Source organism: Nipponia nippon, unplaced genomic scaffold, assembly GCF_047370975.1.
Source record: "Nipponia nippon isolate SJK-2023a ecotype South Korea unplaced genomic scaffold, ASM4737097v1 scaffold_7, whole genome shotgun sequence".
In the NCBI taxonomy this organism is placed as follows: Eukaryota; Metazoa; Chordata; class Aves; order Pelecaniformes; family Threskiornithidae; genus Nipponia; species Nipponia nippon.
The window spans coordinates 17447068-17469671 of NW_028262391.1; the positions used below are offsets into that span (position 1 = coordinate 17447068).

General features: G+C 38.6%; 1 protein-coding gene across 1 annotated transcript; it reads right to left on the bottom strand.

The window, feature by feature from the left end:
• Positions 1–1564: 1564 nt before the first annotated feature.
• On the bottom strand, positions 1565–22255 carry DIPK2A (divergent protein kinase domain 2A). Its single transcript, XM_087739609.1, has 3 exons — positions 21475–22255; positions 7170–7473; positions 1565–4442 (listed from the first exon to the last, which is right to left on the bottom strand). The coding sequence occupies exons 1-3, from the start codon at positions 22126–22128 to the stop codon at positions 4111–4113; spliced, it is 1290 nt and encodes a 429-aa protein (XP_087595735.1). The 5' UTR covers positions 22129–22255; the 3' UTR covers positions 1565–4110.
• Positions 22256–22604: the final 349 nt, after the last annotated feature.

The following is a 22604-nucleotide window of genomic DNA, read 5'->3' on the forward strand; positions in this document are numbered from 1 at the left end:
ACCCTAAAATGAAACTAGAAGGCAGTAAAGGTCTATTTAAACGAGTTGTACATCTTTGAACATAATCTGGAAGTAAGGAAACAGAAAACAAAAAACTGGAAGACATTTAAAGTAGAAATAACAGTGATACTAATAAAGAGTGAACTAGTCAGATGAAGGCTATCAACTAAATTAGCAGGTCTGTATATTGCAACTTCAACTAAAATAAAAGTAGGTGAAATCTACACTAATGACGTTTCCATCTGATGGACTGGATTTTTAAAGGCTTGGGAGGACTGTGAGATAGAAAGAAAACATGAGGAATTTCAAAAGCGGTTTAAGCAGGCAGCACACCAAACCTTCAAACTGAGCAATATACTTCCCTAATAGAACATTTCTCTGATACTCACTAGGCACGTGCATTTTACAGAGGTTTTGCAGTCCAATCCATCCTAATCTCCAAATCACAGGTTTCAAACAACATGGGTAACTAACAAAAGAGCTTAGTAATCAGTACTGAATTCAGACATGTCATATTGGAAAACAGGAACCCACGAAAGCACCACTGCTGGTTTCTACAAAAACATCAGACTGACTGTAGAGAACCAAAACATTCAAGTGCCTTTTAAAGGTAGCCAAGGTGTCCATTCTAATAAAGGTAAAGAAAATCGCATTTAACCTAGTCTTTGCAGTAAATCAGAGTAGCATACAAAGTTTAACATATTTGCAGTGTCTTGTAAAAGAATATCTCACCATGAAAAACTACCTATTAAAAAAGTACCAGATACACCATGTCTTGTAGTTCAAGGTGACCAGGATCAGACTATGCTACACTCTGGAAACTGTTGAAAGAAAAGATGCAGCAGTTATTCATGCTAGTTTCTTCTTAAGACCATAATAATCCTGACTTTTGAGGCACGCTGGAAAGTTTACAAGTTTCAATCTGCATGTTTGCAGTTCCTGGAGATGTAAATTGAGGCAGCAGGAGTGCAACCAAAAAAATTTGAAAATCCAAGTGGTTTTGAGACAAATTATTCCTATTATTTACACAGGCTGAGAAAGTCAGAAGGGAATATATGCTCTAATATAACTGCAGGACTTAGTTTCGAATGCAAATGCTCACTGAAAAATCCAGAGTAAAGGAGAAACATCAAAAGTCCTTATGTATTTATATTACATTAACTGCTAGAATATTGTGCTGAAGAGACAGTGGTACTAGCAATATAAATGATTCTACACACAAGGAAAAATAAGTTTCTCAAACAATAAAGAGAGAAGATATCAACTTGTTTAATTTGAAAATATTTTTTTCAGTTAATAGAACAGAAAGATATGGCTTGATCAAGTTGTTTTTAAGAAAATTAGTCCTACTTATGATAATCTCCAAAACAAAAAGATTCCTGACAGATCATTCATACTGTGGATCAAACAGCCTACTAGAAAGAAGGAGGGGAAAAAAGTTCCTGTCACTTTTGATGATGGTGCATTCTGCAACACTACAAAAACTAGTTCTATGTACATTTTAATGCATTCTAGACTAAGTCAATCTTAGAAGACCAACTGATCTGAAAATGAATATCTGAGATGAGGTTCTTAAAGTATTCTTTATTAATATCATTAGAAGTTGCAGCAACAACTTTCTTGTAATATAAAGGCACAGGGAGACAGTTTTGATAAAATATTCCAATCAAACAGTAACTTACAGTACAAAAGGACAATTGTAATGCACATACAAACCCCAAACATCTCATTCAAAAATATTTCACCGTGTTCATCAATAATAATGGGCAATGGCTAAAAATATAAACTGTTATTGTACAATAAATATCTGATAGGTGCAAACGGAACAAGATTTATTGCTCTCCACAATGTTTTCCCTGTAGTGTTGGCTTTTTTTAAAGTTCCAAATTCCTTTTATAATTGGCTTTAGTAACTTATTTCTGAGGGAACTAAACCCAAACCAAATCTGATAGGACATTCTGACAGTTACAGAACTGCCTCCAGTAGTAACCAGAACTGGCAGTGTTTGTTTCTTTTACGACTTTTAACAATCACACTCCACTCGCTCATTGGGAAATGTGGTAGATGTTTAAAAAACAACGTTAGTGATAAGTCAAGGCTTTTATGGTAGGGTAGTATTACCTAGTCTGAGGGTTAGTCTCTCTTCTTCAAATAAGTGGACTTTATGATGAAAAATAACATGAACCTTCTCTGACAGCTTGTGCCAGAGCAAGCATGTAAAACAGTTTTCAAATGAGGGGAGAAATTAAAATTAAAAGCTGCATTGAGCATTCTAACTTCAGAAAACGAGACAAGGGATTGGGAGCAAACTAGGACTACATAGGCAAAGATGACAAAGTAAGAATTTCGAATTCTAAAATATCCTTATCACAGTCATCTAAGAAATCAAAAAGCACTCTGCATCTTTATATGACTCCACTTTTTGAGCTTTGAGAAAGAAGGGCCAGTGAGTGAGTTTGCTATTTTCCTCAGCTTGCACTTGCAGCAATTTGGTAAAGCAACAGTTTCCATCAGTCTTTGATGCAGTATGAGAGGCAGGCTAATTTTGCCCTTGAAAGTAGCACGTACTACCTTGCTCAGAATTCTTTTTATCTTGCACGGAAGATTGTTTTATACACGCATTTAAGAAATATTAGTTTCCTTCGTTACTGTTACAAGAACTAATATGCATACATTTCCTAAGAGTGTCTTTTTATGAATAAGACTTCAGGAAAATGAAGCATTATAGTAGTTGGGGAAAAAAAAATGAGGAGGAAGCTTTGAAGTGAGTTCTTGTAGCAGTAACTGAGGTTTTTATAAAAACTGTAATTTATGAAAACAGCTCTAGATTTACACAAACCTCAACAAGTCAATTTTAACTGCACTGGGAATAGTCAAACTTAGTTCAAGAAAAGGTGTCTCTAGTGAACACAGCTTAATCAACTTAGCTGGTAAACCAAAAGACGAATATTTAGTAAACTCCATTACACTTGAATTCAACAGAATTGGGAATAATGTAAAACAAACTGCTAACTTTCTAGACATTATTATTCAAATTAGATTTTTCTTCTAGTATAAGCACATAGTTCTAGAAGTCCTTCAAAGAGTAACCAAGGACCACTGAAATTTGAATTTCAAGAATTATTAGCTTCACTACGATATAGCATTTTTTCTTTACTGTTTGTTTAGAAACTAATAAACAAAACCATTTTCTTTGGTTTATGCTTAACTACACTGGACTAGTGAATTTTTATTTTTAGTCAAGCTTCTATCCCCAATTTAAATTAATACAGAACTTTTTATTGTAGTCTCTCTCTAATTCTCAAATTATGTCTGTTAAAAATATGAGTTTGCTCATACCATGATTTCCTGCTAAACAGTCATGTGTATATACTGGCATGAAGGGTAGAAGTTTTGTACAATAATTACATTAAGTGATATTTCCAATGGCAGAACTACAAAAGACATCAAATGGATGTTAGTTCAAATGACATTCGAGTTTATGATGATCTTAAAAAAAAAAAATACACAATGTCTAAGCATAGTAAAATACAGTGTAAAACCCCCTAAAATTAGACAGTAAACGTGGGAATCCTGCACTCACAGTAGGAATGTACTGCACAGCATTAACATGAAAGCCCGTTAAATTTGAAACAATGCAGACAGCTAGATTTACCTGTATGTAAATGCCACTTCAAGGTGTTTAAACAAACACAAAAATGAGACAATGATGTCAGGAAAAAGGCCTTTAAAACAGGCCATCAGGCTAACTTGATTTTCCAAGTAAAAACATCAGCTTCACAAAACTGTGACACTAATGCAGTTCTATGTAAAGTACCCTTTGACACACAAGCTGTCAATTAAGCTATCACAGTCTTTTTTGACCCACTCCCTTTTAAATAGTTAGGGAGGAGAGTCAATAGTAGCTCAAGTTTTAATTCAGTGAGTACCTTCTCTGTTTGCAAAGGAACATTATAACACCATAAAATTATATTTTTATGGTTTTTAGAAAACTGATAAACTAGGGTTTTTTTGTATTTTCTCTTTTTAATACATAAGTTCACAACTTCATTTTATGTGTGTCTTTGCAATAGTGTTTTAGTCAGTGTTGCAAAAAATTTTCACTGTGGACTACCTCACATTGTTACTCAATTGTGCAAGGTATTCACGCAGTTCTTTTGCAGCTTGGAATCTACCGTATCGCTTCTTTGGGTTGGCACACTCATCCAGCAAGGCCTCAAGTCGGCCATCTTTGGCAATTTCAGCTGGGGCGTCATGAAGTAGTCCTCCAGAAGTGCCACGCCATGTGGCATGTCTTGATAAAAGGTTCTGACAAATAGCGTAATAATTGTGGTCCACAGTGACACGAGCACAAAGAATCTCTTTCGAGAAGGACAGACAAGCTTCTTTATCACAGTCATCAAATTTGCTTTCATACCATACATCCCAGTTTTCAGGTTTATCTGTGAAATACAAGGAGACAGTAAAAAAAAAAGTGAGAGAGAGGAGGAAAGAGCATACATGTATCTGAATACAATCAGAAGCTCAATACACAGCAAACTGGTGATATTTAAAATATAAAGCAACTCTGTTTAGATGAACTCTTAAGTGTTGTAGTCTAAGATTGCATCTGACCCTTCTGCTGAAATGGTCCTGGCAATACAAAAAATAAGGGAAAGAAAGAAAGAGGGTAAAATAGATAGCAAAGAGAGGGCAGCAGAAAAAATAGCACATTAAACACATGAAATCTACATTCACACACATACCCAGAGGAAAAAATGTGGCACAAACAAGTACAAGAAAATGATTCACAGCTGAAGTTGAGAGAAAAACAAACAAGCAACATGATTTATTTTAGCAACATAGATTTGGTTTCTCCAGTTGCCCTGGGAACTCATACTGTGAAGTGGTCTACCAAAGAACAAAAAAACACTGCAAAGTAATTGCCATAAACTTCTGAAACATTACCTTCCAACCTCTTACTTCAGACAGGGTAGTAACTAAGAAGTGCATATAAAAAAGCAGATGCATTACATATAATCTTTGAAGAAAGAAAAAATTCAACAAAACAAATGGCATTTACATACATGTATAAACCTGCCTTACATATATTTAAAAAGTTATCAAAATTTGAAGGTGTAACTAGTGGCCTTGTCAAAGTTTTCTTTAACTTAAAACCTGATTTACAGAAAATACCTTATACAATAATACATAAAAAGTTACTAAGTGTGAGATCTCCTTAGTTCTCACTACTTTTTGTTAGAAAACTTTCATCTTAGGTTTCTAGATTACTGCCAGCTTTGAGAAGAGGTCCTGGTCACGGAGTCTCACAGTTTTGCAGATCTCTTTTAGCACTGTGAGGTACAAAGAAAAATTTATCTGTGTTTGGTAGTCTCTGAGCTGACTATCAGTCTACTCATTTATGGCACACTGCAAGCCAGACTAGGAAAAAAGCATACTGAAGGATGACTGCTAAAACTATAAAAATATGATGTAAAACTTGTACAATGAACAGCAAACTCGAAATGGAAAAAAAGCCAGCAAAGGAGAATGGGAAAAAAAGACTTCAAACTCAACTATGATATCCCACATAGAGCACAATTAGATATTACTGTACAGTGCAACTGGACAGAATGTACATATTCAAATATCTAAACAGGCATATTAATCACTCTAGACAGAGATTGTTTAATGAAACTTTCCAGGAGATTAATGAAATCAGTATTAAATGTCAAGTTTATACAAAGACTGAGAACTTTCTTGTGTCCTCATTTATTTTCTGTGTTCTTGATTAATTGTTAATTACAAATCATGCAGCAAAATCCTAGTTAGATCCAAATTAGTCTGAGAACTATAGACAACAGATATAAGCGTGACACTTTCAGCATTCAGTTTCTGCGAGATGCTACTTGCTCCTATTCCATGTACTCATCAGCCTTCTCAGAGTTCATTTGGTCATCTTGTGACTGAGCAATTCAGACATGCTCCAAAAGTCAAAGTCTTAAGTACTATATATTTTAACAGGGTGGAAAAAGAAAAGAAAAAAAAAAAAAAAGAAGAAAGTTTATTTGTGTGGCCCATAGGTACTAAAGTAAATGTACTGGATATCCAATACATTAAAAGATTTTTCTTGGTAGGCTCAGATAATTTTAATCTAAGCTCCCTGAAAACGTATAATAAATCCAATACAAACAAAAAAAAACAAAAAACAAAAAACAAAAACCCCTACAAAACCCCAAGAACAAAAACCAAAACCCCACATCGCCAAAAAAAACCAACAACCAACCAAAAAAAAACCCAACAAAAACCATACTTCATTGTAGAAAAGTGTGTGGATAGAAAATATAGTCTCAATGTTAATTCAGCAGCACAGCACATGAAGTCTATTTGCAAAGCTTAAAAAAATCCATTCACCCAAAGCAGACTGGAATCACTTGGCCTACTGCCACAAACTTCTACAGAATCTCGGGTTTCATGTTCAATGTCTCTAGCCCTTAGGTCTGTAAAATTTTCCTTATAAGCTCAAAAGGAATATAAACCCATGTAATGCCACTTTGTCAAACATCTCTCCTGCTGTCACTGCTTTGAGCTTTTACAGTTGACAGGAAGATGAACAAATTTTCACTATTCCCATTTGGAAACAGCACTAAAATTACTCATTCCTTCAGTTCCATTATTACAGAGCACCTACCTGAACAACTGAACCAGAGGCAGACTATGTAACTAAGGCAAAGCAGGCAGTAAGACTGTCTTGCCATTCACAGAAAATAGTATGCCAAGACTTCCATCCTTACAGACGTCCGGAAAAGATGAAAGGAACCTCTCTCTTTTAGCTAAGGTAGACAAGTCAGTCAGCCAGCCCATCTGTCTATCTGTCCATCCATCTGTACAAACCTGTCCAACGTCCAAACCCTCTCCTCCCACCCCCACCTTTCCATTTAAGCAGGATTACAGAGATTGAAAGTATATGTAAATCAAGTTCACGTAAGTTCAACACTTCATAAAATTGACAAACTGGTCAATTAGTGGTCTAATTGCAGAAGAAAGCTAATTAGTTTGTTAATTAGTAGTCTAGTTATAAAGCCAACAAAATGGGTATTTAGCAACTACACATACTTTAAACATTGTGCTTGTAGAGAAAGAAGCAAGAGACATGGGGTGAGGGGAGCGGAGAGAAAGAAGAGACTTACTTTGTCTGATTAACCTTTTGTCTGCTACCAGAACGTTTTCTGCATCTACAATGATAACTTTCCCATCTCTCGGTCCAACTGCAAAGTTGTCAAAGCTGACATCAAGGAGGTAGAGTGCAAATTCAAAGTCATTATTTGTCAGCTGCTCAGCTATTTCCATTAATTGCCAGGCCAGATCCACTCGTTTCTCCCATGGTGCATTAAAGTAACTCCACAGCTCTTCTCCAACGTAATTGACAGCCACCATTCTTCCGCATGCTCCTAAGTACTTTGCGAATGGCCAACCCTCATCAGATGGAAAACTCTGTATATAAAAAGATTTTTTAAAATTTTCATTAATACAAAACAGCTTAGATTTTAAAAGGCTGTTCAATAAAATTTAGGAGAGATGCCTGTAAATACCCATCAACATGACATTTACATATACTTCTAAGTTTTGAAGAGAAAGAAAAAAACAACATAAAATATATTTGTGTGAGCAAGAGGCCCTGTTGGACTACTAAAGGGAAAGGTACCTATTTTCACATGCACAATTCCACCAACTATCTTTTTCTATTGCTGTTTTATACACATCTGTTGTACTAACACAAGTGTACTTCCCACCAAGATAATTTTGCATCTGCAATTTTTAATTAAAACCATTTTTTTTAATAACCTAAAGGAAAAAGCTTTAAAAAGTGACATCTCCTTTTCCTGCCACCCCCTTCCCATTTTCCCCAGTTGACTGGATTCCTTTGAGGATCCTCTCACTTGAAGATCTCACTGAAAGGATTACAGAGCAGATTAAGGTATAAAAGAAACCTTAGGCTTTCTTATGCCTCTAGTACTCCTTAACAGTCTACCTCTTGATTAATTGCTATATACATACTCTGTGTGTTTATTACACACAGCCACCCAACGTTTTTATCAAAAGTTAAATCTGTCCCCAGTAGTAGCTTTCATGGAAGTTAACATAACAGACTAAATAGTAATAACATACTACAAGCAATTAAAAAAAAAAAAAAAAACACCCACACACCAGCATATTTTTACTACTTCATTTGTGCTGAAGGTGCCCTAAGACTTCAATACGAACAGATGAGCATTTAAAAGGTATCCTCCATACTATGCATCAGGAAGAAACCATAAAAATACTAAGTTCAGAAGCCCCAAATTCATAGAAGTTAGAACTCCCTAAGAATAGAATGCACACTAATTTTAACAATTAGGAGATACCACTATGTGCACATGCTCCTTCCTCGTGTACTACCTTGCTATTGTGTCACCAGAAGCAAATCGTTATCAGTTCCGCAAGGATCATGTAGCAAAGGTTTTACCACACTAGGGTTGAACTGCATGGTGCGTTTCAGTCTGAATGGAAGTTTTATACCTCCTGGAATCCATGATAGCAGAAAACATTCAGGGTAAATCAAGAAAAGAGACACTGGAAGGAAACACATCACGTAGAACAGATCTGGACTACAAGACCAGTCAGGGAAGAGCTGCCCAGCACTCACCCATCTGTGTATGTATCCCACTTCAAAAAAGAATTAGAAAAGTTAAGAGTGCTTACATACCCAATCACCATAGCCTTAGAACCCGCACCTCCCCTACAACAATCCTTAATTTTACCTATGTTTGTGCTTCCTTTGATAAAAAAGTTTTGATCATTTTATCTTAAGCACTAGGCATCAGCTGACACTAAGCCAAGGTTAGAGTACTGATGGTGGTCAGAAACACTAGAAGCTCTGTAATACACCTATTTCACTAGTTGTTTTCTGTGTAAGCATGCTTCCATGGCAGGAACTAAGTTTCATTAAAAAGACTACTAACTGGCCTCTGACCCAACAGGTCATTGGATCAATGAATCCTCTAGCAATATCCAAGAGGAAAATTCTTACAGTTATCTTCTCTACCTTTTAAAAGACACTGCTGGTAAACACACAGGAACAAAAAGCAGAAGAGGAACACTTGCTCAGCACTGCAACAAGAGTTTCTCTTGGTTACACCGAATTTTCAGGATTTCACAACAGCTGCAGGTGTCAGGAGGTAAAAAACCAAAACCCCATGGAGAGATTGTCTCCATCTATTAAGTTATTTCAGTACAAAACTGGAATCTTAGCTACAGAATTTTTAAGTACAAATGCTACTAATGAAAAGGTTTACTGAAGCACATCAAAGCCCCTCTTATGGATGGGCAACACAAGTGCTTCCATGGTACAACTTATCCCAGCAACTCACATGCAGCTGCAATTACTTTCTCCCCCATTCTGAATCATTATCTGAAGAAGTACAAAACTATACAGAGGTGACTAGGAAAAAGGAACAGTTATTATTGAGAGTCCAGACCATACTTCCTCCACCCTCCCCCCCCAAAAAAAAAGGTAAAGAAGAGGTTCGGTCATTCCTTTCACTTTCTATGCTGCTGATACTGGAGAACCTCACTCTAACACTCCATATGGCTGTCACTTTAAATCTCCAGCACAGAAATGGAGAGTCTACAGCCCAGCAAACCAATTCACCTACTTACAGCATGCTCATTTCCATCCTTCTTCTAAAGGCCTTTCAGACAGGGAAAGAAGATTCAGGATCGAGTTTCTGCTCTGGAAGCATGCTCCTTGTAGTAGGAGCATTTAATAAAATCTTATGGAGGCCCTAATTGAGCCCATATCTAAAATGAAGGCCGAGTACCAGGTTAACTTGTACCTAGCTTCCAGCGGTCCTTGCTTGGAACACTTAAGAACACTGCAATTTGTTCATCTACAGTTTTTAAATTATTTAATATTTCAAATATAATTTTGAGACAGTAAAAATACCCATTTATGTGTTAACACTACTGGATCTTACTGGAAGCCGAGGATTCATCCCAGACTATCCTGGCTCAAGATGTCCTCTATGGAATTTTCAAGGACTCTTCAAAGTTTCTACATAGCCAATCTTGTCTATATGGTACATGTGAAGAAAGTAATATATACTGTTGACTTAGTTTGCCATCTTTATGGCAAAAACCATTAAACTAACCTCTAACATGGCAAGTATAGAAGAACCTTTCTTGGTTGGTCAAAAGGGCATCAGACCCATATTAATAACAGAATAAGTTCAAAGTTTTTGGAGTGCCTAAGTGTCTGGACTTCTACTCTATTTTGATCACCTGATCTACCCACATAGGCGAATCTAGTCATGAAAAATCCTGAGGATGATACAGAACTAATTCGATGGGTTTGAGACCAGTATTTTCAAGCTGTGATACCATATAACTGAGAACTAAACCTCTCACTAACTGAACCTACTATGCAATAAGGATGACATTATCTAGTTTTCAGTTTTTTATCTGGCTCCAGGGCAATTTATGAAGGTAGTAAGTAGGGGCAAATATCCACTAGTTCAGGGCAAGTCAAGTGATACATTCCACAGTTCAGAAGTTGGCTGGGGTTTTTTTGCTTATTTTGTGGTTAGCAAAATAACCTTCCAACAAACGAAGTGAGTACTAATTCAGTGTTCCTTACTTATTCTACAAACAGACCAATATAATGAAAACTCATGCCTGTGGCATCAATAAATGCCACCAAAATGAGATTTCATGCGCATTTATCATTACTGTATTCAGTCCTGGATGAAAACAAACCAATAAGCAAATGGCTGTTGTCCATCAAATGAAATTAGTTATTTACAAAGGAACATGTCATTTCACTCAAAAAGCAGCAAGCAGGAGTTGGTGCTAAGGCATAGCCTCCAGAGAACTCTGGGCAAGCAAAAATTTTTCATTGCAGTGAGTGGGATCAAGGGGCATACAGGAAAATGCAAAACACTGCCTACCAGTATCTATCAGGAAAAAGCCATACAGCTTAGTATTGAGAAAGTCTGAATGTGTGTACCTATCAGTCCTGTGCCCATGCAAGTCTACTTTATCCATATCTTATAAAACCAAATTTATATCTTAAATTGGAGAAAATTTACCCGATTACATTTTTTTCAACAAACACAGGTTTAACTGATTTCACCAGCTGTCCATAACATTTTCATATTGCTGCATTTTACCAGCACTCAATGCAATATATTCAGTTCAATTGCTACAGCAATGACACCTAAATATTTTTCTTTAGGTATGACTTTGGACCACCCCACTCCTTTTCTTTTCCACCCCTCTCCTTTCCTATATTCCAGTCCTGCTCGGCTTATGCCTTTGCCTCCCTTTCCAAATACAAATTCAACCACAAACAGTTGAACCTGGCAAAGGCCATGGTACCACTGGAAGCGAAGGTGTCCATCCCTCCCAACCCATCAAGCCCGCTCATGTCAATCCCCTCCTTCATGTCATTAGGAAAGCAATGCAGCTGGTACTTGCTGGGCTGGTGTTCAGTTGGATCAGTAGCCTGATCCAGCTCATCACATCATGCTTGTACTGACAAAAGGAAGGGAGAAGGCCTGAATAGCCAGGTGCAGAAAAGAAGAAGGAGCTAAAAGGACCTTTCCATTCCAGCAGCAGCAGGGATTTATGCAATGGATTAAAATGATTTTGAAAGTACAGCATTAGTCACAATGTTACACTGATCTTCAAAACACATCTATTATGCTTCCTGCATTGTGTACACTGAATTTCGATTCACACAAGAAATTCTAGGAGCAGCTTGGTTTATTAAGAAGTGAACATCCCAAACAGTACTAGTAAAATATCTGCACGCCATGCTGTAACACAGATATATTTATAACTCTGTGGCAATAAAAAGATCTTTTGACAACAGGAGTGCAGGGAATCGTGCCAACATCTGCACATGTACAAACAACATCTCTGTTTTGGCTCCCGTCCAACTGGCATGTAACAGCCACATCTATACTTCATTACCCAAGTCAGTAGCCAACGAAGGGGATAAAAATATGTACAAGTGCCCCATTCAGCAGTTTTATATTCACTTGGTGAATTTGTCAAGAAGATTAATTGAAGTGCAGATCTGTTGTCTTTGCAAGCGGAGATTTGTAACTTTTTGTACTATTTTATTTTGAATGCATCTTTCTAGATGAAACTGCAGCTAACTTAACATGGGGATTTTTTTTTCTTCATGTATTAAAATTTCGAAAGCCAGTAAGACATGAACACAAATTTGTATGGTCATTAAACATGTTTTCTGTGAACAACTTGCATTTAGAAACAAAAAGCTTAGTAGACAGCTGTCAAAAATCTCAGATTTCTGTAGAGCAATGCATAACATAAAGTTTTTATTTTAATTCTTGAATTATTAGCAGTATAAATATTTAATTAGAAAATTTTGTACTTGAATATGCCATTTGAAGACTTAAAAATGTGCATTTGACAATTAAGATAAAAACTAAGCACTTGTTCAAAACCAGAAACCTTTTGGCTATCTGACAAAAGAATCTGCAATTCTGATGCACCCACTCACATTTTATCTGTGAATATACACACAAATGTCATGGAAACCACAGACAATTAAGCTTTAAAAAGTGTTTTAAAATATAGTAATGCATATGAAAAACAACAAACAGGTAGCTTAGTAAGATTTCCCTCATTAAAGTTGTTATCTTTCTCTATTCAGAGAAATATGTATAATCTTCTAACAGAAAGATGAAAAACAATAAATATGACAAAAACTTCTGCTACCTCCATTCCCAGTGACACGTACATCAAAAAAATATTTTAGTTGCCCTAATTAGCACAGCTACAAGATATCTCTCTAAGCAAGGCTTAAAAACCTAAGCCAACCCTGTCAAATGGACAAAGGACACTTTGTTCCTGAAAGAATAATACAGCATTTATGTCTTTAAAAAGAAAAATACACTGTAGTCTCAAAATAAATATTGAGAGTTAATAGGGTGAATTTATCATTTCACTGAAGCATAAAACACACTATCAGTGTGTTTGTCTTCCTCACTTCCATCTGTATAAACATGAGAAGATATACAAATCTGCCACTGGTTTTTAATGTCCAGAGCTGTGAATTAGATCATGCAGTAAAGACTCACCAGCTTGAAGCTGATAAGGCCTATTGTAGTCTGCAACAACACAAATCCCCTTTGAATTAAACACTTAAAAGAATATTAGTTTATCATAATCAAACATATAATTCATCCTAATAAGGTAAAAAAAAAAAAAGCCAAAACAGCTTAAGTAACAACTGATGTCTTTGAGCTACTGTTCCACTGTACCATTAAAAAAATATTATTTTCATTTTCAAAACTACTATAGAAGATCCTACATGTGACTACCAGTTTTTTGTATAAACTGAGTTCCATCTAAAAAACCAACCAACCGAGTTACACCTTAAATATGATGGAATTAAACAACATATGCAAAACACAGTGGGGACTTCTCTTCCTACTTTTTATGATTCCGAAGACCTTCATGGCAAAATTACACTCTTTGTGATGCCTTCACTGAAATCATCCTACTAAACTGTGTTTGCCCAGGCACAAACTGGCATGGCAAGTAGAATTTAAATAATACGTTCTTCCTCAAAAGGAAAAAAATCAGTTCGCTCTCACAGAGTACTGTTGATTCTGCAGTGTAAACAGAAGTAGCACTTGTATTAGTCACCAAGGCAAATAAGCAAAGCTCTGGAACCACGCAGACCTGGAGATCAGATTTTACAATGAAACTTTTCAGATCAAAGGAGGTTAAAAAGCACAGTCTAAACGCAGATGCCTTCTTTTGTCAGGAATTGATGTGCATTCTACAAGATATGTATTCAAATGTATTTGTGAATGCTAGTGAGTATAATGAAAACAATTTCATTCTCAACTATATGCCAAATAATTTGACATTCAACTAAAACTCCCACAGAAGTTAAGCATGTACATATATATAGCTTACACACACAGTGACGAGTGGATTTCATTGAATATTCCAAATACTAGTATTCCCATTGAAACTATGTTTCTTCCATTTATTGGACTTTTGTTCAGTTTCATTACATTTCAACCAGTTACTACATAAAATTCATGCCACCGAGAGGTACATATCAGGCTTAATTGACACACTGTAGGACAAAAATACACAGACAACTCCAAATATAACCCCACTTAGAATTAGATGTTGCTCAATGATTAAGCTGAACACTTGAACTGTAAAAGTTATGTTTCACAGTATTAGCAGAGGTATGTCATTTCTCCAAACAAATTAATGAATAATGATTAAATGCAAGAACCATAGTACAGAAAATTTAATGCTGCATTGGTTGTTACCTGTTCAAATTAGTTTGTAGTTCCTAAAAGTTTGTTCAGGTTAAATTTGCAACAGATGAAAATGATCATTATCTACTTCTCATGAGTTATGACTCCGGAATATATCACTACAAAGAAGTCCTAGCAGAGATGGCCCACTCTTATTTCTGAAAGTTAATTTGCAAAAATCGAAGAAACTAAAACAAAGCCTCAATTACTTAATTCAGGAAAGCAAAATACAGCTTCCCCTCTACATCAGACATAGCAGAAGCAAATGGACAACATTGGTATTTCAATGTTTGGAATGTGAGGTAACACATTTTTTTTTGTGTTTCTGAAAACTGCTCAGAGCTACAATTTATCAGGAGGATTTCTATTTAAGTCTGTACAGTGATTTCTCAGCAGCCTCTAGATTAAGACAGACATTCATTCATACATACCCCACAATAACTTGAAGAATTTCTACACTATTCTAAAACATTCCTGTTTCTTTACTTACATGTCATCACTTTAGGGAAGTTTCATCAGAAAGAAAGATGAAAATAGTTTTCATTATTTAAGGAACATACTTAAATATGGTAACATGACAAGTACAAGCCAGTTGTGGTCTAATAGGTATACTATATGTCACTGCAAAAAATAACTCTTCAATTTTCAATACAATCAAATCAGTGGAATATTCTTGTAACATGAGCCTACTCAATTTTAATTCAACTAAACAATAATTTTGCATTTCTTTTTTAAAATGCACACAATGGAAATTCAGGGATGAACAACAAATTCATCTCCTTTCTCCACAATACTGAGAAGTATGTAAAACAGGAATTAAAAAAGACTAAAGCTTCACTTTAACATGTGAAATTGAAATCCCTTGCTTTCTGAATTATCTTTTCTACAGGTGGCAGTCGACTGATTTGTGCAAAAAGAATTTTAAGAAAAGTTAAGACCTGAAAAGAAAAAAAAAATCCATTTACCCATAAAGTAGCACTAGACATTCCTTATGCCTAGTTTATGTTTACTGCAATAAGAAAAAATAGCTTTAAAAAAAAAATAGTCCAATTGCATGGGAGGAATTTTGAGGGTGGGGGGAAGTCATGATTTATAATCATCTGCAGCAGACTACAGTGAATCTTTAAGATGGAATAATATATGAAATTGCAGATTATTTTTGATGAAAAAGCCTCAAATCAACTGGCGGTAACATGAGTACTAACAACTGATCTCAAACAACTACATTTAAACTTTTTCATAAAGATCAGAGGAAAATATTCAACATTTAAAAATACTACACACTAAATACTACTTAGTATGTCAAAATGTCAGTATCTGTATGAGCCAGGACTTAATACAAGTCCACTAGAGGACACATCAGATAGTGTGGATAACTGCCTTAAATCCACTGCTTGGTATTTAGCACAGCAATTACACATTGGAAACACCAAATTGAGTAATGAAGAAAATTTAAAAGCCAGCAAATATTAAAACTGGATGGCATTCTACCAATGTATTTAGAATAGAACTAAAGAAAATAGCCTATGACTAGAACACTGTTTATGATAAAAAAAAGAAAAAAAGAAATCCCAAGCAAGAAAAGTTGCCCATTTACTTCTTACTGAGTTATGTATGGATCAGCAAAATAATTCTGTAAAACATTTGGCTAAATTGCTACTTTGAGTGAATTCAGCGCAAGAAATTGTTTCAAAGAGATCACACTTAATGTTTTAATATATGTTTACCAGATGTCAATTATTGTTCTTCCTGTAACAAAACAACCAAACAGAAACTCCAATGATGGCATGAAGAGAAACCAGAACAATTTTAGGTTATGTGGCAACAGACTGTTCATGCAGAGTAATTATACTAGGAATAGAGATACAGCTGTTGTTAGGGGGTTTTTTTGGTTGTGGGTTTTTTTTCCCACAAGGAGAAGTTGTGAGAAGAATAAAGTCGTTAAGCTTAAGTATTTAGAAAGCTAAATACACGTCCGAGGGAAGGGCAATGATTTATGCAATCTATTAAAAAATGCAGAAATACTGCTATTTTCCATAGAGGTATGGGAATAAAAGTCTTTGAGACTTGTAATTTACAAAGAAGATATAAACATTCACCATCATTCTTTAAAGAATCTCCATTTTAAACAGGTTGTTAAAAGCTACAGCTTGAGACAGAGTTGCATTAATGCACTCTGGATATAATTCACAGACACCTTCTATAGTTTGAATAAAAAAAACACATTACTTGTAAGCATTTTATTTATTTTTATTTTAATAGCAAAGTTTGGGTGCAAACCTCAAGTTTGCTTTGAAAACAAAGCAAATGCACTGTCATTTTCATAGTGCATCTGGCGGTACTGTACACCAATACAATAGCCAGCACAAAGGCAAGACTGAGTATTGCAAGACCAGCTCTAGATGCACTTTTGCCACAACAATTAATAGAACCTATGTTTCAGTTTCGCCGCGACAGATGTAATCTGTCTTTCACAGCTAACCGTAAGATCTTAGGAGAAATACAGCCACTTTACTGAAAAAACACAATTATCTTATCTAGAAACAATTTCTTACTTCACCAGTAGTGAGTTATACTGTAATTTCCCCAATTCCCAGAACAAGGAATTCTCCACTTTGCCCTGTTTTTTTGGGCGTTTTTTATTTTGGAAGTTTTTTTCGTGTTTAAGTACAAAACTTAAAACTTTGTCGCAGGCCTTCATGTGTTGTACAATGCATGGTTGCATACCATGGCTCACAGCATGGCAGCTATGGTGGCACACAACAGCAGCTCAAGAAATGTTAAGAGACAGCTACAGTGGCTCTACGTAGGAAATCTGGAGGCTGATAGAGATCAGTGCAGGAGCTCTATGGAAAATAAGAGGTATGTCTAGAAAGCGTAACTATTTCCCCAAATCTTTCTGTTGAACTGCCTTGGTTTTGGAAAAAATCCTGTTAGGAACTGGGGAAAAAAAAAAAAAAGAAAAATTTTTGTAAGAGTCAGAGACTGAACATCAATCTTAGCCTCTATGGAAATTAACAATAGGTAGCAAACATTTGTGGTTCTGTAACAGTAAGTTTATGTTTCTATTTGCCAGTGAAGATAAAAATTTATCATGTTACTTCATAAAGTTGAATAACATCCATTATTTGAATGCACATCATGGTTAAAAAAAGGAAGAAAAGTTTCTCCACTACAGTTATTTTTAAGAGACAAACTAGAAGGTGGATGGTTTATAAAAAGTCATAGGGTGAGGATAAATCTACTTACATCCATGCTGGTTCTATGAACTCTGCAATAAGTGAATATTCACGCTGCACTCAGTCTAATCCAATTTATTTTAAAAATTTTGCTATTTCTTCACAAGGCAACTTTGGCCAACCTATCTTTGCAAGTGTTTGACGCACATGGTCATCATATTCAATTATGAATCAGATGCCAGGCATAGATCCTATCCTCCAGGTGATTCCTATTTAAAATGCTGTTTCCCATTAAATGAGTTGAAGGGAAGAGCAGCAAGTTTTGTTGTTGCTTTAGTCTGAATAAGCTGTTCATGTTTATGTAGAATATTGGTTTAGATGTATCAAATTTTGATTACAGATCAGAACTTATTTTACTAAAAAGTATTTGCCTTTATTGCAGGAAAGGAGTATTAGAAAGAGGAAGGAAAAAAAACCAAACCTATCAGAAGTTAAATCTTAAACATTTATACTTCAAGTTAAAAAATTCTTTCCTCAACCCTCACGTACAGGTTGTTTCAGGATTTAATTGCTGACTAGTTTAGCGAGATTCTATGAAAGTAAAAATAATATTTTAATACCCAGAAAAGATGTAAACTGTACCGAATAATAACACAGCTGTCCTCCTACTTGCTTCATGAAGTAAAATGGCAAAAGGGGTTGAATTCTTCATTGAGTACACCTATGCAACTGTTTAACAAATGTGGATAAAGAAGGTTAACAAGAAAGCTATAAAAAATGCAAATATTGAGTTAGGATTACAATAAGTAATCTATACAAAACTGTGCTGTTTTACTACTGTTCAGAGACTTGTAACAAAAGTATATCATGCTATGGGTTAAAGCCCCACTTGAAAACTTCCTACAGCAAAAGCTGTAAGTCAGTTGTGACAATATGCATTTTGTAAGCAACACCACTTTAGAAATAATCCATACTCCAAATAGGCTTCAAGCTAAAATCCCAATCTCTGATAAAAAGTCTTATAATCCACAAATTACTAGATCTAGTAGATGGTTAAAGTGAATTTTCTGTTATAAATCAAAGATCCAGCTTTAAATTCAGTGCCTATTTACATTTGGCTGCTCCTGTAACTCAATTAAAGAACACAGAACTTTAATGCACTGAACACTGAGAATTTAGAAGTTATCTCTGCTTCTAAACCAAAACCGTTATTCATGACAGTCTTAAACAGTCACAGTAGTGATTCATGAAAAGCTCAAGGCAAAAGCTAGCAATACTTTTCCTTGTGCCTTCCAGTGACAGACAGCATCAGTTAAATGCATCAAGTTTTTATTTTTTTATTTATTTAAAATTAAAATCTGATTCTTCACATGACGTCATGCAGGTTTCCTTTCTTGGAAGCAGCTGGTTTTTAGAACAAGCCTACAGGACTCATTCCCATGCCAGTATCTGCCCTCGTCAATACTGCAGAAACTATACCATAAGATGTTTTACATATCTTATGTATAAATACAAGCAAACTTCTCAGCAGTCAGTTATCACTTCTGGAAAGTAACTTCACCCCTCTCAAAAAGAGTGCATTGCATCTTGCTGTTGCAATAGCTGCATAACACAGAATTACCGTTCCTTACGTGTTTCTCAGGTACAGGCTGAGAATGGAGTGGTGCGTGACATATTATGCAAATGAGAAGAGTGCATTCAGATTCATATATTTAAGATACTTCATTCCCAACTGAGGGAAGGTATTCAAACCTTCAGTACCCATTACCAAAGTTGACGAATACTCTTCTGGAGAATATATTAAGAGTGTTTCAACACACAAAGCTGGTCTGAAGTTCCCCAGAAATATTTTCCAGGATATGCCTATTGATCAAAATTTACAATACCCTGCAAAACACTTTTGATCTGATAAGAGGTGACAGACAACTTTACCACACTCTGGACTGGTAAAGGCTGCCTCAATTCCCACCAATGTGACCTGCTCTGTTCTCAGCAGCACCTTCGTTAAGATAAATGGTGAGCAAAGTGCTCATTAAGTTCACAGCCAAAGATTTTCATCTCTTCAACAGATTTGCTTGACAGCCTCAGGGCTCATCCACAGCTTATCAAGCTGATGGGAATCAAGGCTCTTAAATCAACCAGTGCTCCCCACTGTCTTTGATCCACCCCACAATAGTAAATGCTGCAACTGTGCTGTGCATTTTGTCTGTAAAGAGTACATTGGCCCCGCAAATTATGAAGAAACATACAGAGCTGTTTTCTGACCACCTAGGTCCATGCTCGGTATGTTGGAACCAGTGTTCAAAACCAAAACTGTACATTGTATGAAATGCAGCCAAAACAAACCAATTCTCAAAGAATTTCCAAATATACTCAGAAAAGCAAAGAAGTTTTGATTTTCTTACTTAAGTGGAGTTTCCTTTTTCACTGTGCTCAGGAGCAACTTCACAGCAAAATGGAAGACACATACTGTACCCTAAGTCCACTGAGAAGCAAACTGGAAACTTCAAAAACAAAACTCAAGAGCTGTCCATGGAGAGACTGAAGGGTGGAAGGCATACTACCCAAAACCATACTTTTAATAAACTAGAGTTCATACATGCATTCTCTAGAAATTAATCAGGTGAATTTGCTGGAGGGTAAAGCCTGCAGCACTGCTTTTTGAGCATTAGATATTTCTTGGCCTCTTACTAGAGAAACAGCAGATGTTTATAACAGTAATCACGCAGTGATGCTTTCGAACGTATTTGCAAATACTTTTATCATACATCGGATAAAGGCAAGGACAGTCCAGTAGCTAGACAAAACAATTCCGAGTCCAACTTAAAGGCATACTTGGAGTTCCCTCAGTAGTGTTAAGAGCCAAAATGCAAAGCTCCCAATCTAAACAGATATGCAATAGAAGCAACTGAGTGGTGCCACAGAATAAAAGAGTTTCCCACAAATTTTTCGCCTAAAAATGTATGTGACATGTTACAGCACAAATTTCTGGTCTGCGCACATAACCAGTCCCCCCAGTTAAAGAATATAAAATATGTAACCACTGAAAAGAGAATACTGTTCATTTATTTGTCCAGGCGACAAAATACCTATTTCTAATTTTTACTAACAGAAAAACAAAAATTGTATTTAGTTCACATAAGAACATGACATAGCACAAGTGAGTTTTTGACAAGGAAAGCACAATAGCTTTATAGTAAAGTCTCTACCCACTAACTATTAAACTAGACCCTAAGAAACTAATCAACGCTTCCCACAGCTGCCTAGGAATGGGCATTATGGGACACGCCACAGGATTAAAGCCTAACACTTAACTGTAAGAAGGGCATTGAATCCACCAGAAAGCATCTGCCTTAGAGCGTGCCACCCCACCTGCTTCCTGCAGAACAGCTGCTTGCTTTCCGTGTTCGCTACCGAAGAGAAAAGCAAGCTCCCTGCCTAGATGAGAACGGCACGCAGGATGCAGAAGGAGTTGAAGCCTTCATGCACGGTAGCACGGAGGAGGAAGGCAAATCGGGAAAACGCACAAAGTCTTTGAGGAAGACAGAAAAACTATGAGACTGAGTGTGATAAAGAAAGGCCTCCTGCCCAGAGTGGGAATCGGAGACCCCCTCCTCAGCCCACCCAGCTGGTATCTTTACACGGGAGTCACTGCTAGGGCAGAGACCTCGAGGACGACCCCCGCCCCTCGCCGCTGTTGGCGGCCAGCCTCCCAGCAGCCCTGCTCGCCCCGCTCTCCCCCGCGCAGGCACAGCTGCAAACCAGACCCCGGCCACGGCGGGGGAAGCGGGGGCGAAGGGCCACGGAGGGCGCTGGGCCGGGCCGGGGCTTCCAGCAAGGGGCCCGGCGGCCCCTGCGCAGGCGGGGCAGGCGGGGGCGGCTGTGCAGCACCAAGGAGAGCAGGCGGGGCGGGCGCCCACCCCGGCACTGCCGGCCGGCCGGGCGCCGTGGGGCGCGCTTACCTGCAGCACCAGCGGCTCGGGGTTGAAGGCGAGGGTGATGAGGAGCTGCATGCGCTCCGAGTCCTTCAGGTTGCGCAGCAGGAAGCTGCCCGAGTCCTTGGTCTCGGCGTAGCGGCGGACCAGGCGGTCGAGCAAGCGCTGCGAGGGGCAGTGCACCAGGTCCGACCAGCCCTCCACGGCGTCGGGGGTGAGGAGCCGCACGTCGCCGTTGAGGCTGGCGAACTCGGTGGCGTGCAGGGCCTGCAGGAGGTCGCAGCGGCCCCTGCCGGTGGCGCGGCGGCAGATCTTGGTGTCGATGTCGGCGAGCTCCTGCGCCGAGCCCAGGCGCTTGAGGACGACGCGGCGGCTGCCCTCGCGGGGCTCCCCGTAGCGGGCGAAGTAGACGTTCTTGACGTTGAAGAAGTCGAAGAGGCGCAGGCGGCCCCAGCTCTCCAGCCGCAGCTGCCCGTTGAGGAACTTGCGGCACCAGCTGGTGCCCCAGCAGGCCGGGCACTTATTGAGCTGCAGGAAGCGCCGCTCCGACAGCTCGTTGCGCTGCAGCGAGGCCAGCAGCGAGTGCGTGTTCAGCACCAGCGCCGCCGCCAGGCTGCCCAGCACCGCCAGCTTCACGTAGCGGTACAGCCGCCCCAACTTCAGCGACACCAGCCGCAGCATCGTCCCGGACCGGACCGGGCCGGGCCGGGCGCCCCCCCGCCCTCCGCCGCGCTCGCTCCCCGCCCCGGCCGCGCCGCAGCTCCGGCACCAATAAACTCTCCGCCTCGCCGCTCGCCCGATAAAAGGCGGCCAAGTTACTGAGGGGACGGCGGGGAGGGGGGGGGGGAGGGGGGGAGGCGCCAGCAGCCCGCCGGCCCGGGCGGCCCCGCCCCCGGGGGAGGGGCCCCGCCGCCGCCGCCGCCGCCGCTGCCGCCGCCGCCGCCGCGGAGGTGGGCGCGAGCCGCCCGCCCCCCTCCGGAGGGGTCTCCTCCTCCCGCCGCTGCCCCCGCCCAGCCGGGGAGGGGCCTGGCGCGAGCGCCGCCGGTTGGCTGCACGAGGCGCGGCGCCGTCGCGCGCGGCCCAACCCTCTCGGAGCCGGAGGGAGGGGCCGCCACGCGCGCAGGGTGGAAGCGGGGAGGGCGGGGCTGGGGGAGGTC

Bases quoted from the DNA above. Each gene is read 5' to 3' on its own strand.
- DIPK2A (XM_087739609.1), bottom strand. From the start codon at position 22,128: ATGCTGCGGCTGGTGTCGCTGAAGTTGGGGCGGCTGTACCGCTACGTG. The intron at 7,474-21,474 runs GTAAGCGCGCCC...TTTTATATACAG, and splicing joins CCGAGCCGCTGGTGCTGCAG to AGTTTTCCATCTGATGAGGG. The intron at 4,443-7,169 runs GTAAGTCTCTTC...TGTATTTCACAG, and splicing joins CAAAAGGTTAATCAGACAAA to ATAAACCTGAAAACTGGGAT.